Source organism: Capra hircus, chromosome 2, assembly GCF_001704415.2.
Source record: "Capra hircus breed San Clemente chromosome 2, ASM170441v1, whole genome shotgun sequence".
NCBI lineage: Eukaryota > Metazoa > Chordata > Mammalia > Artiodactyla > Bovidae > Capra > Capra hircus.
The window spans coordinates 51,353,294-51,369,630 of NC_030809.1; the positions used below are offsets into that span (position 1 = coordinate 51,353,294).

At 39.8% G+C, this 16,337-nt stretch overlaps 1 protein-coding gene across 1 annotated transcript in view; it reads left to right on the top strand.

Moving 5' to 3' along the window:
- Positions 259-16,337, top strand: part of DNAH7 (dynein axonemal heavy chain 7) — a 260,268-nt gene continuing 244,189 nt past the window's right edge. The window contains exons 1-2 of the mRNA XM_005676291.3: positions 259-420; positions 4,286-4,348. Coding sequence (XP_005676348.1) covers positions 406-420; positions 4,286-4,348 — 78 coding nt within the window. The 5' untranslated portion in view covers positions 259-405. The remainder of the gene's footprint in view (positions 421-4,285; positions 4,349-16,337) is intronic.

Here is a 16,337-nt window from a genome sequence, read left to right on the forward strand (position 1 = left end):
CTGGAGCACCCAGCTATGTTAGGAGGTTGCCGAAGTGTGATGGTCATCAAACGGTATTTACTTATCCAGGCAGAAGGAGGAGCACCCACCGCCTTTAGTTGTTCAATGCACCCGCTGCGGAAGTACCACTTTGGCTCAGGCGCCACCCAGCGCCTTGGAAAGTGCCTCCCACTGGAACGCACTGCTAGTTCCACAGTGCGGTCCGGGAGCGCCAGACGACCGGAAAAGGAACCTGCGCGGGTCTGTTGCTTAGCAACGAACGCAGCCGGGACGCTAGACGGCCCGGAGCGTAGGAAGCAGAGACTGCCGTGTCGCGGGTCGCATCTCTCTTCCGAGGGGTTTCGTGGGGGCGCTGGCAGGAACGATCGAGGAGCCACCCGGTGCCGCCAGCGTATCCTTGCAGCCATGAGCAGCGAGCAGGTGAGAGGTTGGCCCCTGGGTAGGCTCCTCCCGGCGGCGAAGCTTCCCTGGTGTTTCAAAAGTGATAGAAGCCTAGGTTTGTCGGACTTCCCAAGTGTGACGCCGCGGGTTACAGCTTCTTTATCGCACTTGTGCTCTGGGATACTGAGATTTTTTCGGTGAAAACTTTTATATGTCCTCTTCCCAATCGTTTGTACTTGGTGTTGTCATAACAACTAAACACGTCAGTGGAGCAGTGCGTCAGCAGTTTAAATTACAGTTCCATAGTGCTCCCACTGTACTAATGGTGGGTGTGTTTGGGTGGGGAAAGCTCCGGGTGGGGAATTGCCTTTGATTTGGGCTCTAGGAATGGAATACAAGCCCCTTCATAGCGGTGCAATTTTGGGCAAATCACTTGATCTGTCTTCCCTCTCTTTTATGCAAAAGGGAAGAATCAGAACAACTATTCCTTCCTTCTAAGGATATTATGAAATTCAAATAATATAAGATACCATGGTGTGGTCAGTGTCAAATGGAATTTCTTCTTAGGACAAGATTCCCATGGCATGTAACAAAAGATGCATATAAAACCTTGTGTTAGTCACTCAGTCGTGTCTGACTCTTTGTGACCCCACGGACTGTATCCATGTGTATATCTTAGTTACACCTCGCAGAACTAATTGGGTTTCCCGGTGGGTCAGTGATGAAGTTCAGTTCAGTTCATTTCAGTCGCTCAGTTGTGTCCGACTCAGTGATGACGAACTGGCTGCAGTGCAGGAGCCACAGGAGACATAGGTTCCATCCCTGGGTAGGGAAGATCCCCTGGAGGAGGAAATGACAACCCATTCCAGTATTCTTGCCTGGAGAATCCTGGCAAGAGAAGGAGCCTGGCAGGCTATATAGTCCATAGGGTTACAAAGTGTTGGACACGACTGAAGCAACTTAGCACTCACAGAACTAATTACGACGCCTACCACACCAGTTCCCAATCACCTTTCCCTAGGCACTAGGCTCCCCCCGCCTCCTCCGAAGGCCCTGCTGCTCTCCCACGAATATCCCAGCCCCCAGTTTTGAGATTTGCTGTCCTGTCTCCTTCTTGGCTTCCTTGTGAGTTAAGCCCTGTTTTTGCCACAAACCTCCCAGTCTCATTGTTTTGGCTTGCTCTGCCTGTGGCCAAGGAACCTTGCTCTGTAACATAGTTGCAGTAGTTACTTTACAGAACTGTTTATTGAATTGAAGGGTAGCTGTAAACAGATGCTGAACAGTGATCGAACTTTTAAATGTCAGAAGAGAATAGGAAGATGTTAAGTGTGGATGTTATTCTGGGCTAACTAGAAAACAATGGTTAACTCCCGGCTTGTATGGAAGAGGCCCTCTAAGCCTCCTGGTACTGAACGGAAAACAGTTGCTTTTAAGCCTGCAAACTTTGCTTAGCTTCTTGGTTTGACACTGAACTATAGTTCTTTCCTTTACAAGGCTTTATAATATTTGAGGTGGGGGGGTGGTGGTAGTGTTAGAGTTTACTGTGAAAATGTTAAAAGTAACATTGAGTTGTAGATTACATGAATCAATATTTTCGTGATGCCTGCATCAGTCTCTGAGCTAATCTTGAATCGTATTCTATGGTGTAGAAATTTAAAATACACATTTAGGATATTTGCAGTGGTATTTCTCAATAGCTGTTATTTCACAAAGCCCCAACTGACGAGTTTACAACTAAAAAGCTTCCACTAAAAACCATTTGGCAGTTAAGTTTTGCTTTATCTTAATAAAAGTGATGTTTGGAAGTTACACTTCCCTCCCTGCAAAAGAACCTATATTATTGAAAAAGCAGTGGGCTTTTGAAAGAACAGGCATAAGCATGTCTAGAATTATCCACATTTTCTATATACTATATTTTTTTTAAGCAGCAGAGGTCCCTCTCTCACTGCTTTGATCTGTAACTTAAAAACTCTTGATACTTTCATTTATGCTAAGTTTGAGTATAATTTTCCTTTTGAAAGGGTAGAAGTTTTCTATATTTTAACCTGAAACAAACAGAATGGATTAAACTTTTAGAAATGCCATTTTTATGTGACATTTACTTATGTATTCATTTAGTTTGAAAAGTGAGCAGGTGGTAAAATCATATTTGCTGAAGGAGATTTTAATATGTTCAGCTCATTAGTGGAAGGTTTAGAGTGATATGGCATTTTTCAGGAATAGCAATTTGAACTCTTTAAGTTAGGTATTTACCAGAAATATAAATCTCTCGCAACTGCTCGTTTCATTTTTAAAATTACTTAAAACAAGGCATTTTGAGTTTCAGTTGAAGAACTTTCCAGTGTTTAAAAATACAAATATCCAAAGAGCACGAAGCGCCCCCCCACCACCCCCAAAAAAATCCACTACAGATTGTGGGCAAAGAAGAGAGAAAAACTGTCAGCCTATCTCTACCCAAGTGCTTTTTCTAGTTGTGAAATTAAGTAGCTTTGCATTTATATGCTCATTCTGTTTTCCTTCATCCTATCTTCTTTATGTTATTGCTTAAAAAGGAGACGAGAGTAAAACAGTTGGGTATGAAGCCAACAGCTTGGCGATAATTTTAACAACCGTAACTCAGAACATATTATAACTATATTTAAATCAACCTTATTAAATTTTGAGAGGTGGTAGTTGATTAAACCAGACAACTTCATAACATTATTGTTGATTTTAACCAGGCACATTCATAGATTCTGGTCATTTCATCAGAATGGTTAAATTTGGATTACACCAGGCTTAAAATATGTCTTCCAATAGACCAGTATCTGAAAATCAAAATAAAAGCTAACTTAAGGAAGACCCTAACTCTTAAGCAGTTTTAATTCTGGTAATGTAAAATCCGTCTAGTCAAGGCTGTGGTTTTTCCTGTGGTCATGTATGGATGTGAGAGCTGGACTGTGAAGAAGGCTGAGTGCTGAAGAATTGATGCTTTTGAACTGTGGTGTTGGAGAAGACTCTTGAAGAGTCCCTTGGACTGCAAGGAGATCCATCCAGTCCATTCTGAAGGAGATCAGCCCTGGGATTTCTTTGGAAGGAATGATGCTAAAGCTGAAACTCCAGTACTTTGGCCATCTCATGCGAAGAGTTGACTCATTGGAAAAGACTCTGATGCTGGGAGGGATTGGGGGCAGGAGAAGGGGACGGCAGAGGATGAGATGGCTGGATGGCATCACTGACTCGATGGACGTGAGTCTGAGTGAACTCTGGTAGTTGGTGATGGACAGGGAGGCCTGGCATGCTGCGATTCATGGGGTTGCAAAGAGTCGGACATGACTGAGTGACTGAACTGAACTGAAAATTATATTAGGAACCAAACAGGAAACAGATGGCATGCTCAGAAGGGTTAAATTGAAGAAAGTTTATAAAAGGACCACTTGGAGAGGTATGGGCAAGGTTAAGGGAGGAAGCCAACAGAGATAAGATGGCACTTAAGGATTAATAACAGGAAGTCTTCTCCATTCCTAGGTCTTGCACTTCTGCTAAATTGATTCCTGAATATTTTATCTTTTTCAATACTGTTGTAAATTAGTTTCCTAATTTCAATTTTGGATTATTCGTTGTTAGCATCTGGAAATACAGTTTTTATTTGTTCACTGTTATTATAGCATCTAGAAATACAATTTTTGTGTATTAATATTGAATCCTGTGATCTTGCTGAATATTCATTAACTATAATAATCTTTTGTAGATTTCTTATGATTTTCTGTACACGTAGCCTGCCATCTGTAAAGTATGTTTTAATATATTTTAGATGGTAATGTGTTTTACTTTATATTAAACACTCAATAACATTTGGTTGAATTAATCAATTTCAGCATTAAGAGAGTAACAGTTTGGTTTGTGTGTGTGTTTTTTCATGCAGGATAAACTGCCCAGCAAAGAAAAATCCAAGACGCAAGTCAGATTTTTACCACAGTTGTCTACGGTAATTTACCAATATCTCATCACTTAAAAATTTTTTTAATTTATTTATTTTTAATCGAATGATAACTGCTTGACAGAATTGTGTTGATTTGTGCCAAACATCAACATGAATCAACCATAGGTATACATACGTCCCCTCTATCTTGAACCTCCCTCCAACTTTCCTCTCCGTCCCACCCCTCTAGATTGTTATACAACCTGGTGTGATAATCTTAACATCATCAGTACAAATAGGTTCACCGTTACAAACGGTTACTTTGAAATGTTGAAGCACATTCATCTAAAATATTTCTTTGGAGTTTTTTTTTAATCTGAAAGAATCCTTAACTTCCAAGTATTAGAAATCTTCTCTGTATGAAGCCACTCACATTCCATTTCATAGTTCATTCTGAGATTTTCAAATATGTTCTGGTTTGAGTTCCTTGATTCATTCAGCAAATTCCCATTGGCTAAGTATCTTACATATGGTAATGTAAGTTTGCATGTTACTCTCTCCATACATCCCACCCTCTCCTTCCTCCTCCCTTCTGCCTCCCACGTTCCTAAGTCTGTTTTCTGTATCTGTGTCTCCATTGCTGCCTTGCAAATAATTTCATCAGTACCATCTTTCTAGATCCCATATATATACGTTAGTATATGATATATGGCACATATTTTATTGCTTTTGTAATAATGTTGTTTACTAGTTTTCACAGTTGCAAATAAGTTACTGAATTTCTGATTAAAAATTTCTGTGCTCCATTTCTTTTCTGATGGAGAATACCTAGGAGGTATATATTTTAGGGAAAATAACTGTCTTAATAAAGGAGCTGTAAGCTGTAATTACCTAGTATGTGCAGAATACTTGAGTATTCTGAACAAAAGAATTGTGAAGATGAGTTAGCAGAAGTAGTGCTAGAGTCGAGAAACACAGAGTTGGACTACAGGTTTTTCACTAGTGGCTCTATGCATGTTGCAGAGTCACTTATCTCTCTGAGCCCCAGTTTGAGTTTAAAATGAGAATAGCTAACTTGGTTTCTGAAGAGATGTCTCTTCGAGCACTTTTAGCTACAGGAGATTTTTTAGATCTTGGTGTTTTCACGATTTTGATGTTAAATTATCGTTGTCATGTGGAAAAGTTAGTTAAGAGACATTTTCAGCTAATCAAGTGCTGGACAGATTAGATTTTACTGCAGTAAGATTTACTGTCAAATAATTATATTGAGTTTAATATCATTGAGTTATATTCTGGTGATTCCTGGAAGTTGAGTGTAACTGGAGGTTCAAAGCAACCATTATTTGTTTTGGAACATACTTGAAAATCTCAGAATGAACTGTGAAATGGAAAGTGAGTGGCTTCATACAGAGAAGATTTCTAATACTTTGAAGTTAAGGATTCTTTCAGATTAAAAAAAAACTCCAAAGAAATATTTCAGGTGGATGTGCATCAACATTTCAAAGTACATGTTTTAATTGTGAACCTATTTGTATTGATGATGTTAAGATTATCACACCATGTTGTATAAAATCATAGCATCTTCTTTTAGATTTGTAAATATCTAAAATATTCTATGTTGAGACAAAGAGATGTAAAATGGAATAGACATTTTTCTCTTTAAAAATTTAACTAATTTTAAAATGGAATAATATTGCAACTAGTTTAAAAAGACATTACTAGTTTATAGATTTAGAAATATCAACTAAATTTAAATTTGCTTACTGAATAAATATTCAGTGGCTGAGATTAATAATCCTTTCTAGCCTGTGAAGCATATAATTGTTTAAAATGCTTATTTGGCTGATTTAAACCTTACACTGTGCTCATATTTGACCGTATCTTGCAGTTTTTCTTTTGTATCATTTGAGTTTTATGTCTCCTTAAGAGACCACCTGATCTGCCTCTTGAGAAACCTGTATGCAGGTTAGGAAGGAACAGTTAGAACTGGACATGGAAGAACAGACTGGTTCCAAATAGGAAAAGGAGTATGTAAAGGTGGCATATTGTCACCCTGCATATTTAACAGAGTACATCATGAGAGTACATCATGAGAAACGCTGGGCTGGAGGAAGCACAAGCTGGAATCAAGATTTCTGGGAGAAATACCAATAACCTCAGATCTGCAGATGATACCACTTTTATGGCAGAAAGCAAAGAACTAAAGAGCCTCTTGATGAAAGTGAAAGAGGAGAGTGAAAAAGTTGGCTTAAAGCTCAACATTCAGAAAACAAAGATCGTGGCATCTGGTCCCATCACTTCATGGGAAATAGATGGGGAAACAGTGGAAACAGTGTCAGACTTTATTTTTTTGGGCTCCAAAATCACTGCAGATGGTGATTGCAGCCATGAAATTAAAAGTTGCTTACTCCTTGGAAGGAAAGTTATGAGCAACCTAGATAGCATATTCAAAAGCAGAGACATTACTTTGCCAACAAAGGTCCGTCTAGTCAAGGCTATGGTTTTTACAGTAGTCATGTATAGATGTGAGAGTTGGACTGTAAAGAAAGCTGAGGGCAGAAGAATTGATGCTTTTGAACTGTGGTGTTGGAGGACTCTTGAAAGTCCCTTGGACTGTAAGGAGATCCAACCAGTCCATCCTAAAGGAGATCAGTCCTGGGTGTTCATTGGAAGGACTGATGTTGAAGCTGAAACGCCAGTATTTTGTCCACCTGATGCGAATAGCTGACTTATTGGGAAAGACCCTGATGTTGGGAAAGATTGAAGGCGGGAGAAGGGGACAACAGAGGATGAGATGGTTAGATGGCATCACCGACTCAATGGACATGAGTTTGGGTAGACTCCAGGAGTTGGTGATAGACAGGGAGGCCTGGCATGCTGTGGTTCATGGGGTCGCAAAGAGTCGGACACAACTGAGTGACTGAACTGAACTGAATAATGAGTGATGTTGAACATCTTTTCATCTGTTTACTAGCCATCTGTATGTCTTCTTTGGAGAAATGCCTATTTAGTTCTTCTGCCCACTTTTTGATTGGGTTGTTTGTTTTTCGGGTATTGATTTCTATGAGTTGCTTGTATGTTTTTTATATTAATCCTTTAACAGTTGTTTCATTTGCTATTATTTTTCCCATTCTGAGAGTTGTCTTTCCCCTTGTTTATAGTTTTCTTTGCTGTGCAAAAACTTTTAAGTTTAATTAGGTCCCAGCTGTTTATTTTTGTTTTTGTTTCCATTACTCTAGGAGATGGGTCATAGGGGAATCTTGCTGTTGTATATCTTTTTTTGACAAATGTTTATTCAGGTCTTCTGCCCATTTTAAAAGTTGGGTTATTTGTTTTTTAGCATTGAGTTTTATAAGTTCCTTGTATATTTTGGATATTCATTTCTTATTGGATACATCATTTACAAGCAAATTCTCTGATTTTGGAAGTGGGTGGTCTTCCATTTGTTGATAGTTTCCTTTGCTGTGCAAAAGCATCTTTTTTGATGTAGCTCCACTTGTTTATTTTTGCTTTTGTTTCCCTTGCCTGAGGAGACATAGCAAAAAAAAAAAAAAATATATATATATATATATAACTAAGACTGATGTCAAAAGGCATGCTACCTATGGTTTCTTCTAGAAGTTGTATGGTTTCAGATCTTATATTTATGTCTTTAAATATATTTTGAGTTTTTATTTTATATTGTGTGATAAAGTAGTCCTGTTTGATTCTTTTGCGTGTAGCTGTTCAGTTTCCTAATATCATTTATTGAAGAGACTGCCTTTCCCCATTGCATATTTTTGCCTCCTTTGCTGTAGATTGATTGAATGTTGTTTCAATTGAATGCACTGGAAAACTACAATGGTCAAAAACAGACACACAGTGCAATTTGAGATAAAGGAGTGTGATACCTCTAGCTTTGTTCTTTCTCTGGATTGTTTGGGCTCTTCAGGGTCTTTTGTATTTCCACAAAAAATAATTCTTCCAATCCATGATATTGGGAGTCAGAGATACTGAATAATACCTTGTAAACTGAGAAGAAACTTTGAGGTTGAAAAATGAGGCAGGCAATTCATGAAGTGCATGTAGGAAGTATCTTGTGGGTACCTTACACACAGGCAGGAAGTATTGAACAAATGATCTAGAGGCATTCACAGGTGCGCTTAGAACCACTGAAAGGGTGCAAGGGGGTTTAAAAGGACCAAAGCCAAAGACAGAATCTGACTACTGAGAGAAGCATGTCTACACAGATGGGAACTGGGGATTTTTCCTCCGCTTGAATGTCTTATGACCGTTAACCATCTGCGTCTGCAAAAGCATATCTCCAGTTTTCAGGTATCACACGAAGACAGAGGTAAAAGTTGGATGGGAATTCATCTGGCTTGGGCATATTCCTTGTGAATTAGGCTGAAGCTTAATCATGTATAAAGGAGAAGGGGGTTGGACAGTGGGCCTAAGTTAGAGTTGACAAAAAGGAATTAGTTTGGTCCAGTCACACTCATGAGCATGGTGTATCTTTCCATTTCCTTGTCTTCAGTTTCTTATCAGTGTCTTGCAGTTTCCAAGTACAAGTCTTCTGCCTCCTTATATTTATTCTTGTATATTTTATTCTTTCATTGCATTGTAAAAAGATTGTTTACTTAAATTCTCTTTCTGATAGTTTTTTACTGTATAGAAACAGCAGATTTCTATATTAATTTTGTATTCTGCAACTTTACCAAATTCATTGAGTTTTAGTAATTTTTTGGTAGCATCTTTACAATTTTCTATACATAGTATCATCTCGCCTGCAAACAGTGAGTTTCCATTCTTCCTTTTCCAATTAGGATTTCTTTTCTTATCTGATTGTTGTGGTTAGAACTCCCAATACTATGTGGAATAAAAGTGGAGAGAGTGGGAAACCTTGTCTTTTTCCTAATCTTAGAGGAAGTTCTTTCAGCTTTTCACTGTTGAGTACGATGTTAGCTATGTGTTTGTCATACATGGCCTTTACTATGTTGAAGCATATTCTCTGGTGGCCCAGATAGTAAAGAATCCACCTGCAATGCAGGAGACCTGGGTTGGGAAGATCCCCTGGAGAAGGGAGTGGCTACCCACTCCAGTATTCTTGCCTGGAGAATTCCACGGACAGAGGAACCTGACGGGCTACAGTCCACGGGGTTGCAAAGAGTCGGACATCGCTGAGTGACTAACACTTTCACTTATATTCATTCTGCACCCACTTTGAGAGTTTTTATCATAAATGGATGTTGAATTTTGTCCAAGACTTTTTTTCTGCACCTATTGAGATGATCATATGGTTTTTATTCAGTTTGCTAATGTGTATCATGTTGATTGATTTTGTAAATACTGAACCATCCTTGCATCCCTGAGATAAGTCCCACTTGTTAATGGTATATGACTCTTTTACTGTATTGTTGAATTTGGTTTGCTAAAATTTTGACGAGGATTTTTACATCTATGTGCATCAGTGATATTGACCTGTAATTTTCTTTTTTGTGGTGTCTTTGGCTGGATTGGTTATCAGGGTGATACTGACCTCATTAGAATGAGTCTGAAAGTGTTCCTTCTGCAATTTTTTGGAATAGTTTGAGAAAATGGGTACTGATTCTTCTTTAAATGTTTGGTAGAATTGACTTGTGAAGCTGCCTGGTCCAGATTTTGTTTGAAAGAATTTTTGTTTTATCACTGATTCAGTTTCATTACTGCTAATTGGTGTGTTTAAATTTTCTATTTCTTCCTGATTCAGTCTTGGGAGACTGTACATTTCTGGGAATTTGTCCATTTTATTGGCATGTAACAGTTCATAGTAATCTCTTGTGATCCTTTGTATTTCTGTGATATAAGTTATAACATTTTTCATTTCTGATTTCATTTGGGCCTTTATTTATATATTTCTTGATGAATTTGGCTAAAGGTTGATCAATTTTATCTTTTCAAAGATAAAAATTCTTAGTTTCATTGATCCTTCCTGTTTTTTTTAAGTCTCTGTTTTGTAAAGGTCTGTCTAGTCAAAGCTATGGTTTTTCCAGTAGTCATGTATGGATATGAGAGTTGGACTATAAAGAAAGCTGAGTGCTGAAGAATTGATGCTTTTGAACTGTGGTGTTGTAGAAGACTCTTGAAAGTCCCTTGGACTGCAAGGAGATGCAACCAGTCCATCCTAAAGGAGATCAGTCCTGGGTGTTCATTGGAAGGACTGATGTTGAAGCTGAAACTCCAATACCTTTGCCACCTGATGCAAAGAACTGACTCATTGGAAAGGACCCTGATGCTGGGAGAGACTGAAGGCAGGAGGAGAAGGGGACAGAGGATGAAATGGTTGGATGGCATCACCGATGCAATGGACATGAGTTTGAGTAGGCTTTGGGAGTTGGTGATGGACAGGGAAGGCTGGCGTGTTGTAGTCCATGGGGTAACAAAGAGTCGGACATGACTGAGCAACTGAACTATTTTGTATATTTATGCTCTAATCATTGGGATTTTTTTTCCCTTCTACTAATTTTGGATTTATTCTTTTTCTATTCTTTAGGTATAAGGTTAGGTTGTTAACTGAGGTTTTCTTATTTCCTGAGGTTGGCTTGTATTGCTATAAACCTCTCTCTTATAATTCCTTTTTCTGTGTTTCATAGATTTTGGATTGTGTTTTCATTTTCATTAGTCTCCAGGTGCTTTTTATTTCCTCTTTGATTCTTTAGTGGCTCATTGGTTGTTTAGTAGCATATTGTTTAGCTTCCATGTGTTTGTGGGGTTTTCTTTTAGTTTTTTTTTCCTTATAGTTGATTTCTAGACCCCTACAGTTATGATCAGAAAAGATGCTTGATATAATTTCATTCTTCTTTAAGTTATAGAAACTTGTTTTGTGGCCTAGCATGTGATATATCCTGGCAGATGTTCCATATGCACTTAGAAAGAATGTGTATTCTGCTGCTTTTGGTTGAAGTGTTCTGTATATATGATCTATTAAGCCCATCTGATCTAATGTATTGTCTAAGGCCAGTGTCTCCTTATTACTTTTTCTGTCTGGATGATCTGTCCATTGATTAAGTCAGGTCTTAAAGTCCCCTACTATTATTCTATTATCATTACTTTCAATTTCACTATTTTACCTTTTAGTCTTCCTTTTAGTTTTGTAAGCGGTTGATCTTTCTTTACTGTATATTGCCATTACCAATGAGATTTTTTTCCTTTCATAATTTTCATATTTCACTTAGAAAGCTCCCTTTGACATTTCTTATAAAGTCAGTTTTGTGATGCTGAACTCTAGTTTTTGCTTGTGTGTAAAACTGATCTCTCCTTCAAATCTGATTGATGACTCTGCCACATAGAGTATTCTTGGTAGTAGGCTTTTTTCCCCTTTCATCTATTTAACTGTATCATGCCATCCCTCTTCGGGCCTGCAGAGTTTCTGCTGAAAAGTCAGTTGATAGCCTTATGAGAGTTCCCTTGTCTGTAACTAGTTGCCTTTCCCTTGATGCTTGTAATATTCTGTCTTTATTTTTTTTCCATTTTAATTTACAGTGTGTAATGTGGAGGCCCTCTCTTTGGATTGATCTTGTTTGAGACTCTCTGTGCTTCCTGAACCTCGATGTCTATTTCCTTTCCCAGATTAAGAAAGTTTTTGGCTATTGTGTCTTCAAATGTGTTCACTTCTTTCTCTTTTATTCTGGGAACCCTATAATGTGAGTGTTGGTAAATTTAATGTTGTCCTGGAGAACAACATTAAACTCTTAAACTTCTTATTGAAAACTTTTTTGCTTTTCAGCTTGAATAATTTCCATTACTCTATCATCTAGTGTTGATCTATTCCTCTATATCATCTGTCTCCTAATTTTGCCTAATTCTATATTTTTATTTCTATATAATTGGTAAGTTGGATACTTTTCCCAATCTTGGAGAAGTGGCTTTATGTAGGAGATGTCCTGTGGGGCCCAGCAGCATACTCATCTCTGGTCACCAGAGCTCAATGCTCTAGGGTGCCTTCTATGTGGGCTGTGTGGGCCCTTCTGCCATGGCAGGATGACTACTGACTACCTCTACTCCAGACTGATTGGTTTCCAGGCCCTTCCAAGTATGGAGGCTGCCAGCAACTGGTGGACAGGGCTGGGTCATGAGAAGGTTGGTTGCACAGCTCCAGGCAGTCCTGGAGCTAGTGCCAGCCCACTGGCGGGTAGAGTTGGGTCTTGAGTGGAGCTGGCTGCAAGTTTTGGTGTCCCAGAGCTAATATCAGCCAGATATTAGCTGTGGGCTAAGGCACGAGAACTGAGGGTGCTCCTGGGACTGGTGTTCACTTGCTGTTGAGTGAGGCAGTGTAATGTTGCTAGTGCTGGTCCACTGGTGGTTGGAGTTACATCTCAGAATCTCTGGCTTTGAGGGTCCCAGAGTTGCTGTTGGCCCCACTGGTGGGTGAGGCCAGGTCCCAGTGCTAATGCTGGCTCCCTGGTGGGTAAAGCCAGTTCTTGGTGTGCCTGTCTGCAAGGTCCAGGATCTGGGAGCTGGTGTCTGCCTGATGGTAAGTAGTCCAGTTCCTAGGCCCCTCTGATGGGTAGGACCAAATTTCTAGGTGGCTGGGAGCTGAAAGGGGTTGATGGCATCTAGTCTGCTGGTGGGTGAGGCTGTGTACCAGTGCTGGTAAGCTAGAGGGAGGGTTCCACAATAGCACTTACTAGCACCAATGTCCTTATGGTAGAATGAGCTCCCCAAAATGGCTGTCACCAGCATCTGTGTCTCTAAGTTGAGTCCCAGTTGCCTCTTTCTGCTCTGGAAGGCTGTCTGGTATCAGCAAGTGGGTCTAACTTAGGCTTCTTTCAAATTATAGCTTCTACTCTGGGCCTTGGAGTGTGTGAGATTTTGCATATATCCTTTAAAAGTAAAGTCTGATTTCCTACAGCCTTCTGGCTCTCCCAAAAGCAAGTATGCTGGCCTATAAAGCCAAATATTCTGGGGGCTTGTCTCCCTGGTTGGAGGACCCCTTGGCTGGAGAGCCTCATACAGAGCTCAAAGAGATTTCTTCAGGAGAATCTCTGCAATTGAGATTATTCTCCCTTTTGTGTGTCACTTCAAACTACGACACAATTGCACTCATCTCACAAGCTAGTAAAGTAATGCTTAAAATTTTCCAAGCCAGGCTTCAGCAATATGTGAACTGTGAACTTCCAGATGTTCAAACTGGTTTTAGAAAAGGCAGAGGAACCAGAGATCAAATTGCCAACATCCGCTGGATCATGGAAAAAGCAAGAGAGTTCCAGAAAAACATCTATTTCTGCTTTATTGACTATGCCAAAGCCTTTGACTGTGTGGATCACAATAAACTGTGGAAAATTCTGAATGAGACGGCAATACCAGACCACCTGACCTGCCTCTTGAGAAACCTATATGCAGGTCAGGAAGCAACAATTAGAACTGGACATGAAACAACAGACTGGTTCCAAATAGGAAAAGGAGTACATCAAGGCTGTATATTGTCACCCTGCTTATTTAACTTCTAAGCAGAGTACATCATGAGAAACGCTGGACTGGAAGAAGCACAAGCTGGAATCAAGATCGCCGGGAGAAATATCAATAACCTCAGATATGCAGATGACACCACCCTTAAGGCAGAAAGTGGAGAGGAACTAAAAATCCTCTTGATGAAAGTGAAAGAGGAGAGTGAAAAAGTTGGCTTAAAGCTCAACAATCAGAAAACTAAGATCATGGCATCTGGTCCCATCACTTCATGGGAAATAGATGGGGAAACAGTGGAAACAGTGTCAGACTTTATTTTTCTGGGCTCCAAAATCACTGCAGATGGTGACTGCAGCCATGAAATTAAAAGATGCTTACTCCTTGGAAGAAAAGTTATGACCAACCTAGATATCATATTGAAAAGCAGAGATATTACCTTGCCAACAAAGATCCATCTACTCAAGGCTATGGTTTTTCCAGTGGTTATATATGGATGTGAGGGTTGGACTGTGAAGAAATCTGAGCGCTGAAGAATTGATGCTTTTGAACTGTGGTGCTTGAGAAGACTCTTGAGAGTCTCTTGGACTGCAAGCAGATCCAACCAGTCCATCCTAAAGGAGATCAGCCCTAGGTGTTCATTGGAAGGACTGATGCTGAAGCTGAAACTGCAATACTTTGGCCACCTCATGCGAAGAGTTGACTCTATGGAAAAGACCCTGATGCTGGGAGGGATTGGGGGCAGGAGGAGAAGGGGACGACAGAGGATAAGATGGCTGGATGGCATCACCGACTCGATGGACATGAGTTTGAGTGAACTCTGGGAGTTGGTGATGGACAGGGAGGCCTGGCGTGCTGCGATTCATGGGGTCACAAAGAGTCGGACACAACTGAGCGACTGAACTGAACTGAACTGACTATGTAACATCTCTGTCCCTCATACATGTCTTATTCTGTCTTATTGTGGTTTCTTCTTTTTATCTTTAGTTGCAGAATATGTTTCTATAAGTCTTCAGGTCATTCGCATAGAGAGTTCTGTAACTATTTGTGATTTTGGTGTGCCCATGGGGGGAGATGATCTCAGGGTTTTCCTGCTCTGCCATCTTGGCCCTAATTCCTTTCTCTTTACTTTTTAAAGGCTTGGTTAACCAATTTATAATTTTTCTTATGATAAAGTCAATTATTTTAAGGTCAGTTTAACTAACTCAGTAAGACTGAATTGTTAGTAGGCTGAGATGAAGCAGATTAACAGGGTAGGAGAGCAGGATAAATACATACACAATTATATTTCAGACAGAAATTAAACAATAAGAGAATTACCAAAAGAGTGCTATACATATTAAAAAATTGCTCATCTGCTATTGGAGGGTTTTTTAAAATCTAAATTTAGTATTGGTCTTGAAGAAAGTGTTGATTTTAACAGGGATATTGAGGGACACATTGGTGGCTCTGTTAGGGTACTTAATACTAGCTGAAATAACAGACAGACCCTCAAATCTCAGAGACTTAACCTAACAGAGATTACCCCTTGATCATGTGAAGTCAGATGAGAGTCACTTAGCTCTCCTTCACTGCCAGAGTTCAGCTCCAGCAGCCAGGGAATCAACCTGAAGAGATGAGTGGTGTCGGCGAGAAACTATGCAGGCTCTAAGTTTTCTTGGACTGCATATTTATTTCAAGCTTAAGATTCTCTTTTATACTTTTACATAAGCATTAGATCAGAGGTTTGACATTTTCAGTTCCCACTGACCCAGATTTGTTGTCTCCATAAATCATTGTTGCCCCTCAAAAGGAGTTCCTGGCTCAGCAATTCTCGTATCTACTTCTTCTCATGTGTCCTTGTAAATGCATTGAAACTCATGCTAATGTCTGAGTTCACTCAGACTCACGTCTATCAAGTCAGTGATGCCATCCAGCCATCTCATCCTCTGTCATCCCCTTCTCCTCCTGTCCCCAATCCCTCTCAGCATCAGAGTCTTTTCCAATGAGTCAACTCTTCGCATGAGGTGGTCAAAGTACTGGAGTTTCAGCTTCAGCATCATTCCCTCCAAAGAAATCCCAGGGCTGATCTCCTTCAGAATGGACTGGTTGGATCTCCTTGCAGTCCAAGGGACTCTCAAGAGTCTTCTCCAACACCACAGTTCAAAAGCATCAATTCTTCAGCACTCAGCCTTCTTCACAGTCCAACTCTCACATCCACACATGACCACAGGAAAAACCATAGCCTTGACTAGATGGACCTTTGTTGGCAAAGTAATGTCTCTGCTTTTCAATATGCTATCTAGGTTGGTCATAACTTTTCTTCCAAGGAGTAAGCATCTTCTAATTTCATGGCTGCAGTCACCATCTGCAGTGATTTTGGAGCCCAAGAAAATAAAGTCTGACACTGTTTCCACTGTTTCCCCATCTATTTCCCATGACGTGATGGGACTAGATGCCATGATCTTCGTTTTCTGATTGTTGAGCTTTAAGCCAACTTTTTCACTCTCCTCTTTCACTTTCATCAAGAGGCTTTTTAGTTCCTCTTCACTTTCTGCCATAAGGGTGGTGTCATCTGCATATCTGAGGTTATTGATATTTCTCCCGGCAATCTTGACTCCAGCTTGTGCTTCTTCCAGCCCAGCATTTCTCATGA